Below are 12,149 nucleotides of genomic sequence, written 5' to 3'. Positions count from 1 at the left end.
GAGAGTGGGAGCATTTTGATGGGAGTTAATGACAACATGTCTTTTACGGTAATGATTTTTTTAATTTAAACATGCACTGTATTGTTTGATCACATCTCATATGTACTCCGATGTTCATTGCAGCATTTTTTATGACAGTATTTTATCTTTTCTTATGGCAGAGTAGTATTCCATTGTGTATATATACCCCATCTTCTTTATCCAATCATCTATTGAAGGACACTTTGGTTGTTTCCTTAAGACAACATGAATGGATCTTGAGATTATTATGCTAAGCAAAATAAGTCAGAAAAAAATATATGACTTCATTCATATGTGGGATATAAAGTTGAAATCTACAAGGGAACAATGCAAACAAATAAAGAAACAAAAACTCATAAACACAGACAACAGTTTTAGTAGTTGCCAGAGCATGGGGGGATAGGGGAGGTGGTAGAAGAGGGTAAAGGAATCAAATGTATGATGATGGAAGCAGAGCTGACTCTCGGTGATAAGCACACAATGTGATGTATAGATTATGTATTTTAGAGTTGTACACTTGAAACCTATGTAATATTACTAATCATTGTCACTCCAAGAAACGTAATTTAAAAAAAATAAAATATTCTAGAAAAAAAAAGCAAAAATCAAAAAGAATCCAAAAGAAATGAGAATAGTTTAACAGGCCTCTGGGACAGTATCAAGCATACTAATGTTCACATCAGAGGAATACCAGAAAAGAAGAAAAAGAAGGAATTAGAAACCTACTTGAAAAAATTATGATGAAAAACTTTCCAAACTTGGGAAAGGAAATAGTCATACAAGCTCAGCAAGTGCAGAGAGTCCCAGACAAGGTGAACCCAAGGAGGCTCATACCAAGACACAACAAAATTAAAATGCCAAAGTTTAAAGACAAAGAGAGAATATGAAAAGTATCAAGAGAAAAGTAGTTTATCCGCCAAAGGGAGCTCCCATAAGGCTGTCAGCTAATTTCTCAACAGAAGTTTTGCAGGCTAGAAGGGATTGGCATGAAATATTCAAAATGATGAAAATCAAGGACCATCATTTCTCTACCCTGTAATGCTATCATTTAAAATTGAAGGAGACATAAGAAGTTTTCCCAGACAAAAAGCTAAAGGTGTTCATAACCACCAAACCAGTATTAAAAGGAATGTTAAGGGGACTTCTTTAAGGAGAAAAAGAAAAAAAAAAGATAAAAAAGATGAATAATAAAAAGGCAATAACCACAATATTGTAAATTTATTACATGTTCCAAACAAAAGACATATAGGGTAGCTGAATGAATAAGAAAATAAAACCTTTACAATGCTGCCTACAAGCGACTTACTTCAGATTGAAAAACACACTCATACTGAAAGTAAAGGGATGGAAAAATATATTTCATGAAAATGGAAATTAAAAAAAAAAAAGTTGTGGTAGCCATACTTTACCAGACAAAATAGACTTTAAAATAAGAGGCAAAGAAGTATCCAGTATTCCCATTTCTGAGTATTTATCCAAAGAATCCCAAAATGCTATCTTGAAGGGAACATGCGCATCCATATATTCATTGCAGCATTATTTACAATAGCCAAGATATGGAAGCAACCTGGGAGTCCATTGGTGGATGAATGGATAAAGAAAAGGTAGTACATACTTGTACATATAAGGGAATATTACTCAGCCATAAAAAGGAATGAAATCTTGCCATCTGCAACAGCATAGAGGACCTAGAGGGTATTGTGCTGAGTGGAGTCAGACAGACAAAGATAAATGTCCTATAATTGCAGTTATAAGTAGAATCTAAAGAACAAAATAAACAAACAAATGAAACAGAAACAAACTCATGTCACAGAGAACATTTTGATGGTTGCCAGGTGGGAGAGGGGTTGGAAGGGTGGGTGAAAAAAGTGAAGGAATTAAGAAGTACGAATTGGTAGCTACAAAATAATAATGGGGATGGAGGTATAGCATAAGATATATAGTCAATTAGTCAATAACATTGTAACAACAATGTATGGAGTCAGATGGGTACTAGATTTATTGGAGTGATCACTTTATAAGTTATACAAAGTCTAATAACTATGATATACACCTGAAACTAATATAATATTGTATGTCAAGAAAAAAATACTAATAAAAGACAATAAACATGCCATCTCTGAGATTTTTGACATAGTAGTCATGGCAATCTACTGCATGAAAGGAAAGCCTTTTAAATAAAGCATGTCAAATGAACTGAATAGCTTTACATAAAAACAATCACCATTCACCTGTACCTCACACCATACATTAATATTAACAGAAAATAAGGCAAAACCTACATGTAAAACCTAAAACTACAACATTTCTGATAGCTGGCAAAAATCTTTTTGATCTTGGTATAGGTAATGGTTCCTCAGAACACAAAAAGTATGAAACAAAAACAAAATTCTTAAATAAAACTTTATCAAAATGAAAAGCACCCACTTTTTGACACTATTAAGAAAGAAAAAAAAGCCACATTCTGGAAAATTTATTTGCACATATGTATGAAAGTGTATGAAGACTATATGAAGAACTCTTAAAATGCCTAATCAGAATATATCAGCCATTTTTTTTACATGAGCAAAAGACACGTCACACACACACACAAAAAGATGAATAAAAGGCCAATAAGCACCTGGGAAAATGCTTGACATCATCAGTCATGAGGGAAGTGCAAGTCAAACCACAATAAAACACTAGTGTACAACTACTTAGAATGGGTACAATTTAAAAGGACTGTTCATAACAAGGGTTGGCAAAGATGCAAAACAACTGGAACTCTCTTTTATTGCTGAATGGAGGGTAAAATGATTAATGACACTTTGGAAAATAGTTGGACAGTTTTTGTTATTGTTGTTGTTGTTGTTGTTGTTGTTGTTTAAAAGTTAAACATGTACCTACCAAAAAACCTAGGCATTTTACTTCTAAGTATTTAACTAAGACAAGCAAAAATAATTGCCCAAACAAAATTTATCCATGAATGTTCACAGCAGCTTTATATGCAGTAGCCGAAATCTGCAAACAATCCAAAGTGCTCTAAGAAAATGAAGGGATGAACAAATTGTGGTTCATTCATAAGGTAGAATATTACTTAGCAATTAAAACAAAAAGGTAAATAAGGATACATATGAAAACAGGGATAAACATCAAAATCATTATGCTGAGTGAAAAAAGTCAAGGCACAAGGAGTACATTCACTATGATTCCATTTATAAAAATTCTAGAACTGATAAATAGGCTATAGTGATAAAAAGCAAATTAGTGATTACCTGGGGTTAGGGTAAAAAAAGAGACGGGTTGTAAAAGGTAGGAAGAAACTTTTGGGTGTGATGGTGTTCATTTTTTTGATTATCATGATGGTTTTGGAGGTCTGTATACCTATGTCACAATTTTTCAAATAGTACAATTTTAATACTTGTAGCTTCAATTATGACTCAGTAAATAGAAAAAAGAAATATCTCAAGGGCTATAAACTAAATGCATTTAAACTGGGAAAGGTAGATAAATGGGGAAGCTATCTCCATCCTGGTATGCTGTTCTATACTACATCTACTATCATTAAAAAAAAAGCATGTGCATTGGAAAATACATGCACTAAAAAGCTACATAGACATCACAAAGCAGTGATCAATTTCTTAACGGAATATTTGAGATGGTTATTATTACTTTAAGGTAAGTTTTCAGATCTTGTAGAACTACTGAAATAATTTATTTTTTATACTGTATAATTCATTGATTTCTCAAAAAAAATTGAATGTAAAAGTCTTTCCTGTTTCCTGAGAAGTTTGAAAAAATGAAAAATTTCATCAACAAGCTTTTTAACTCAGAAGCCCTTTGCCATCATAGTCCCCTCATTTATTTAAAAGAAAGAATGGTCCAAAGGTAGATCATTGTTAAAAATATAAAAGACTTGTAATAAACTGTTTCTTCAAAAAGAAAACACATTGAAATAGCAATACTTTGAAAATTTGAGTTATAATGGCTACAACTTGATATTTAAAAATAAATATCTTGTTTGAAGACTCTAAAAGTAATTATATTGATAATGAATACAGGCATGTGGTTCCTCTAATTTAGTTTTTCTTCACATCCTTGAATTGTATTATTAACCTAAAATTAACTAAGATTTTTCATTACGGTTAGTTGGATATTTTGTGTCTGCAGAAATGTATATTCATCAACTCATACGAAGGTCCACTCACTAAAATGATATCCAGGTGCTACCTCTATCTAGAGAGAGCAACTTTAGCTACGGTCCCTTGTGAACAAGCATTAGTCCAGGAAAGAAGTACTTTACTTACAAGACAGGGACAACTTAGGACTTTTAAATGATATATGGGTCACTGTTGCTCACTCATATAAAAAATGTATAACAATATTCGAAATATCATAGTTGTAAGATGATAAAAAACAGAAGTTATAACAATGATTAAGAAAACTACATATCAATGCATATATTAACATATACCATATAACCATATATATGGAGATATATATTTGATACTGGAGATAGATATATACATATGTAGATACATAGATATATAGAGATACAAATAGATATATAGAGATATAAGTAAATATATATATATGCATATATCTCCAGTATTTTAAGCACTTTGCATACATAAATTCATTTGTAAAATAAATACTTACAAGGAAAGTTACATTACTATTCTCCTTTGAAGAACGAGAAATTAAAATTTACATAAAGTAATTACACAGAGAAACATGATTAAGTTAGATACTGAGATTCAAAATCAGAGGTTTCTCTTTCCAGAATCAATTCTTATAGTCACTCTGCTATACTGAAAATATATAATCAGAATCATGGTTCTATATATTCATCTTTGCATTTTCATATAAACTAATTTGTCATACTTTAAAAACCATTTTCAATTTTACTCTTATCTGTTCAATGTTTAATTCTTAAAAGTCTCCAGATTTCAAATCAAATAGGTCCACGTTTAGCATTTTTTGCCATAATGGTTCCATTCCATAAACGTAGGGTAGTTTATAGACAAAATTATATACACTAAACAAATTTTCATCTAAATTGTAATGACAACTATTTCCAAGGAAGTAACATTTCCCATTTTCAGACTAATGAATCACTGGTGTTTTTATATCATCTTCATCATTATAACTGTTTATCAAATAGTAAAATGATGCATACGTAGTACCATTCTTATCTACTGTCATTTTTAGTTTAATTTCTACTCATTCAGTTGCAAAGAATCAAAAATTAAATAGGTACCATAGCATGAAACATTATGAAAGAAAAAATATTTGAGTAAATTTTCAGAGAAAGATATAAGATCATATTCAGATAAAATGAACTAATTTCACAAAAGGAGTCAGAAGTGTTTATTCTGATTTAAAAATCTGTATGTTCGAATAATTTATTTTCTTCATATTCTTTATTCAAGTGGGAAAACTAAATTAATTTTAAAATTTGACATGCCCATACAATAATACAATTTAGGAAATGAGACCTAAATTTTATATATGATGACTGTTTGGATTTGTAAATTAGATAAATAAAAAATTTCATCCAATTCAAAGGTTCTTGTTCCAAAGCCTTCTCAATATTTTATTAAACAAAAATAAATAGTTTTCCTATTTTTTGGTCAAAGGTAGTACAAGATAAACCTGATAGTGAAAGTGCTGCATTAATTTACTTGTTCAAAAAGTAATTACATTTCATATTAAATAAATGCCTTATTTAAAGATCCATAAGGTTTCACGAAACTGCAAGATGCAAAGCAGCTTAATAAGTTTATTTTTGTTACTCACTGTCATACTCACTAAAGGTTTCATTAAGGAGTCTTTAAATGATTATTTTTCTTAATGATTTAACAGTTTTTCCAAATAAACGTTGCATTACTCCAAGATTTAGAATGTAGTATATAGTATTAGAAAGTTAAGAATTAATCAAAGAGAATAATAACAATCTTTGTTTCCAGTACCTCTGTCTGGTAATTTAGTAGACACCTCTTGGCCAGAGGTGTTTTGGTTAGCAATAGTTGAAAACACATGGAAATATTTTAGGAAAATTATTTTTACATATTCTAGGAGTTGACACTGTAATCAGCCTATGAAACACAGAGGTTTTATTACATATTTTTTAATATGCAACATCAGGTTCAATTATTTGTTTTAAAAAGTGAACTTACCGTGATAGTCTGAAATTACACTTCAAAAACTTTACTGGACCCCAGTGAGCAGGAGAGTAGTGTATGGGAAAGAAGGGGGAGTATACTTCGGAAGGGGAGTGGAATGAAAAAAAAAATTAAATGATATTATCCTAGAAGTAAGTTCAGGTAAAAATAAAAGTGTTGATGCTATGAAACTGTATGAAAAACAAATCTAATCAATATGTACATATATCAAATATCTTTCAGGGCCTGTACATTTTAAGAATTCATTGTTCCTTCATTCATACCAATTAATGTATTCATAATTTTTCCTCTTCTTATTTCCTCTTTATATATTCTAATTATTTATGATGAATAAATTCTACTCTTAATTTCCAGTGTTTAACTTCCACAGGCTCTGTCACTATAGATTGCAATAGATTAATTATGAAATGAAACCATCCACTAATATAGTTCTTCCATATTACTCCTTTATGCTACTGGAAAATAAGGTTGCACGTGTCACAAAAATAAATTTAGCCTGTGAAACTGATGTTTATAAATAATTTAAATTTAAAATAAAACTTTGCAAGACTAGAAATTAACTTGTTTAAAATATTGATCATCTAATAAATATTTACTATCCTTTATGTGTATGTGCAATCAATGCATGATACTGGAAGATCTGAGAGTATATTATTATATATTGCCTGAATGAGTTTATGATATACTAGGTATGATATAATATGCTAAAATACTTTGTTTAGAGTCAAAGGTTTGGGTAAACATTAGTGGAAAAAATCAAAAGCAAATAGAATCCCAAACAAATAATCTAAAAATGTCACAAATGTAAATTATTATTAAAATTATGCCACAGGTTATGTGTATAAGTACAGGAATGCAATATTCTACTGACACTCTTAATTTACATTTTATTTTTATGAAACTAATACTATCTGTGTGTATGTATGGATATATATTTGTGTGTACATATATGGGATATATATGCATAGTATATTCACACATCAACAAAATACAGCAATCTTCCATGTAAAACTTGTCTATTAATCTGTAATATCATAAACAACTTTACTTTGTTACACTTTGAAAAATAAATTACTCAGAAATTGTACCAAAAAATATCATCAGAGTAATAAATAATGTCTCAGCAGTGCATCCCTTTATGAGGCCAGGACCCAGGTCTGTTGTTATGTTGATAATTGACTAAATGAAAATTAAAGCATGAGTTACCAGGTCCAATGATGGAAGGATTAAAAGAAAGAATGTGATTATCATAATTTGGGACTAAAATTGGAAGAAAGCTTTTTACTATGACTTGATTCAATCTATTAAAAAAAAGTAATTTTTAAAACTTAAAATTCATCTTTGCATGATCTCCATTTTACCTTGGAAACATTCACAAAGAACAGAGAAAGACAGGCTATCTGACTTGTACATTTCTCTAAATTAATCTCCCAGAGAAGGAAGTGAAGAAAATGTTCTTTTCTCTAAAGAAAATAATACAAACTACTAAGAGTAAAGTCATTTGCCCTTCCCAGGAGAATAGCATGCCTGTGTTCAAATCAACCAATCTCTGTAAACGTTTCCCAGGCGTTACAGTCACCATTGTCTACTCATTCTCTTACTAAACAATAGAAAACATCACCGCTACACCCACAGGGAAAGAAAGTAGGTCACCCTTTAGAGTTCTAAACTTTGCTTTTAGCATATATTGATTGTTATTGTTACTAACTCAGTTCATCTGATTTAACAGTGTTCAGCTTCAAATAAAGTTTGATTTGTTTTTACCTCAAAAACTTCTTCATCCAAAATCCTCGTTCCAAAAACCGTGATTCCGTTGGTGTCAACAACTGCTCTCTCACTTCTATCAAGTGGTTTTGTGGTCTTTTTCTTACAATCAACAATCATTGTCACAGTTTTCTTCTCTACGCTGATTGCTACCCGATGCCACCTGAAAAAGCCAAGTAATTCTTTTGTAAGTTTCAAACACATTGTTGCCAAACCATTACTCACATTAAAATAGAATGTATTTTAAATTGTGAAAGTGAGCTGAAATTGTATAAAATGTAGGCTCATTTATTAGTCAGTTGACAGGTGACTGCTATTTACCCAGAACAGTGCTAGGTACTCAAAAGGACACAAGTCCTGTAAGATGCTCAGCAGGATTGGCTGTCTGTGCTGATAAGGAAGTGCCCATCTTTTGCTTCACTTTGTGTTGTTGCAACAAAAGCTTAATCTCACCATGTCCTGATGAGGGTATTTGTTAGAGATTAGGGGTGGGATATGGGGTAAGCAATAGTTTCTATGTACGTAAATGCTTTCTTCCTAAGTGAAATTCCACTTTTAAAAAAATTCTGCTCTAGAGATCCCCTGAGATTGACTATAAAAGGGTATGTCTACTAATTGAATGACTGCTCCATCTGGAGCAACTGAACGTTCTAATTGTAAAACACAATGTGCTTCTCTGTCTTTATTCACATTTACTTCAAGTGCTTTCGTTTTATTTTTCCACTTTAATTTCAAGACAGTTATAGATCACTACTGTGGGCAGGATCCAAGACTGAGACACAATATCTCTCCTTCTTTCCAGGGTTGGCAGGAAGTGGGAACACTGAAAGAAATCATAGTCGACGCATGTGTGGAGTGAGAGTCTCAATTCACTCTGAAGCTACTGCTCCAGCTAATTCAGGGCAGTGATGACAGGCTTAAGGGGGAGATATGGCCAACCCTTTGGAAACATACAGACCCTAATCATACTGTAAAATGGCGGGTTTTATTAAGAGTATCTAGTGCTAACATAAATATTAAGTGAAGCTCACTTGGATTTTGCAAGCCACGCTGATTTATATATATTTTTTCCAAATGAAAAGTACTAGATTAATATTCCAGATTTGTCTAGGACTAGATCCATAAAATAAAGTACCCAAAGAGTTTCAGGAGCTTTCCTAAAATGTCTGTTTCATGTGACTTGGCATGACTACTGATGAGGACCAAGTATATTTCCATATACACTTAATCTTTGGTCTTTCCACAGCACATTCAACTAGCATAGGCATCTGCTTGGTTTGAACTGAGCAAAGATTTATATTAGGAACCACTTAATACTGTGAGGGTAAAATTTACACATATCTCTGCCAAGAAGCCTGTGTCTTAACTTAAACCATTCTCATTATTGTAGGTATGTGCTTTTCATTAACAGAAAATAAAAATGATTTCAATTGTTAAAAGCTCATTAGGACTCTAAAATTGCTATTTTTGTTGAATTAATTTAAACTCTGCTAATAATATGTTAAAACTATGCTATAATACATAATATTCACAATACTAAGTTAACACTTAGTTTTGGAGTCATTCATAGTTATTCTCTTTCTCTCATACTATATGTTTTATGTTATCATCAGAAAATCCTATCAGTTCTTATATTCAAAGTACAGGTAGAATCCAATGTCTCTTAACTTAGTCCAAGACGCCATCTCTCTCACCTGAACCCTGAGAAAAAGTTTTCTCCATATCCCTGACAAAGGTACACTGAGTTTTGTTTTTTTAAATCTGAACTGCTATTTCCTTCTTATGTCTATAACCAAATGTCGTATCTTGGATAAATCTATTTTGAGAACTCTAAATTCAGCAATTAAATGACAAGTAAATTTAATAAGTATTTTTTTGTGTTTAGCTGTGCCCTAAATGAAAGACAGTGTTCACAACACAATTCAGAATTCAGCATGATTTTCAGAAGAAAGTAGTAGTTGTTGGAGAGTCTGAGTACTTGAGTTCAAAAACTATCTTGGCCACTTTCTAAATATATGAGCTGTGTCTGCTACTTTCCAAATGTATGACTTCAGGCAAGTTACCTAAACTCTCTGTGACTCATTTGCCTTATCTATAAAATGGGTTATTAACGTTACTTTCTTCAAAGAGTTGTGAAAAATTAAATGAGTTAACTATGTGTCAAGTATCTAGAAAAGTTTATAGCTCATACCAAGTATTATATAAGGCTCCCTTATGCTCATCAATATTAGTATGATTGGTAAAAAAGAGAAGTGAAATCAGATCATCCTTCTGCTCAAAAAGCCTACAGTGACTTCCAATTTCACTCAGACCGGAACCCAAAGTGCTTACGACCACCTACAATGTGCTACACCATCTGGCCTCCCACTGCTTCTCCATCCCTCTCATGTCCCTCTGCTCCTGCCATTGCTGGCACCCTTGACATTGCTTACACCAAATCAGCCACACCCAGAATAAGAGGCTTTGCATTTACTTGCCCTCCTCCTGGAATAGTATGCTTTTAATTATCAGCATGACATGCACACCACCTCCTTCACATGCTACCTTCTTAGTGAGGTTTTCCCTCATCTTACTCCCTAAAATTGCACCCCTCACCACCACTCCCTATATCCTCTTCACTGCCCTAGTTTTCTCTCTCATGTATCTCCCACCACCTGATACACTATTGGTATGTTTTATTGTTCATTGTTTGTCTGCCCTGACTGGAAACTATGTAAGTTTAGCAATGTTATTGTTTTGTTCATTTCTACAGCACCAGTCCCTAAAAAAAATCTGCATCACACTTCGTAAATATTTGTTGAATGATCAAATAAAAGAACTGCTTTTAGCATAGATGAAACACTGGATTATTGCGTTACTTACTTCCCATCAGCGATGTTAACAGTTCTGAAGAGGGGATAGTCTTCTGGGGCAGGTTTTCCAGTGTGGTCTTCAAACAGGAAAACCGGTGATCTCCCAACTTCAACACCAATTTGCTGAATGCCATGCTCATTATATATAGATAAAAGGAAAGACTGAATTCCTTTTTTGGGTTTTACTGTAAATAATATTGAAAAATCTTCTGGAAAAGTTCCTCCTGAGAAGAGAAGGCCAGAGTCAGAAATTCCAAATTTCCAAATTATTCCTGGATCACTGTGTTATTTCTGAACTTTCCATGTGGCCTTAATACATCATCTAAGTTCAAATAGTATTATAATAACAATGCTGGTGTAAAAACAAATGGGGAGAAAACTCTATTAAGCTTTCCATGTAGCAATTGTTCAAGCTTTATTCAAACTTTAAAGCAACTCACTTAAACCACAATGATTATGTGAATTTCAAAGTTAGGAAACATGATCGCAATGCCAGTACAATACCAAAGACATAGTAAGCACTTTTAAAACACTTAAGTACCATTTTTGGTGTAAGATGTGTATTTTCTGCCTCCTTCTAGTCTGTGGCCATATATCCTCTCTTTTAAGAGGCATTATAAGGAGTCTGTGGCCATATGTCCTCTCTTTTAAGAGGCATTGTAAGGACACAATTTATGAAGGTATTCATTCTTTTAGTCATCCCTTCAAAAGCTAGAGTTTCTGATCAGTTTTTCCTGTAACAATACAATTTTACTAATAAAAAAAGCGTATGGCATTGTGAATCAAAACTATTAGATACTTGGTTAATTTGATTGTACATTCAGGAGAGTGGACTGTTTTTTGTTTTTTTTCGCCCCCTCTAACCATCATATCACAAATACCCAACAGGGGGGCAGACCTACATAAGTGCTTAGTAAGCATTTATTAAATAAATATTTACTTAAATGAACAGCATAAATATATCTCAGGTAGTTAAATAAAGACTACCTGAGTATGTTAGTCTCAGGTAAAAAAATAAAAAATTAAATTAAAAAAAAATAAAGTATGTTTTTATATAACCACTACATATTAAAGTGTGGGTTATGTTTTTCAAAAATAGTTATATGTATATATATATATATATATATATGTATATGTATATGTATGTGTATGTGTATGTGTATATGTATACATATACATGTATATGTATATGTATATATATACATATACATACACATAATAAGATATGTATATCTTATTTGATCCTCTTACCATCCTGAGATATAAGTAAAGCAGGAATTATATTTGAAGGATGTGGTTACTTCAATTAAAATGTTGTTCACATGCAAAACTGGGGTTTGTGGAATCA

The 12,149-nt window shown here is 32.0% G+C and overlaps 1 protein-coding gene across 6 annotated transcripts in view; it reads right to left on the bottom strand.

The window, feature by feature from the left end:
* Nucleotides 1-12,149, bottom strand: part of COL11A1 (collagen type XI alpha 1 chain) — a 207,811-nt gene that overhangs the window by 168,992 nt on the left and 26,670 nt on the right. For all 6 annotated transcript variants that reach the window (XM_081026892.1, XM_081026887.1, XM_081026889.1 and 3 more), the window contains exons 3-4: nt 10,812-11,025; nt 7,950-8,112 (exon numbers count right to left, since the gene is read on the bottom strand). In XM_081026892.1, the coding sequence (XP_080883018.1) occupies nt 7,950-8,112; nt 10,812-11,025 (377 nt within the window). The remainder of the gene's footprint in view (nt 1-7,949; nt 8,113-10,811; nt 11,026-12,149) is intronic.

Source organism: Rhinolophus hipposideros (assembly GCF_964194185.1).
Source record: "Rhinolophus hipposideros genome assembly, chromosome: 19".
Taxonomy (NCBI): Eukaryota; Metazoa; Chordata; class Mammalia; order Chiroptera; family Rhinolophidae; genus Rhinolophus; species Rhinolophus hipposideros.
This window is presented reverse-complemented; position numbering and strand designations above follow the sequence as displayed.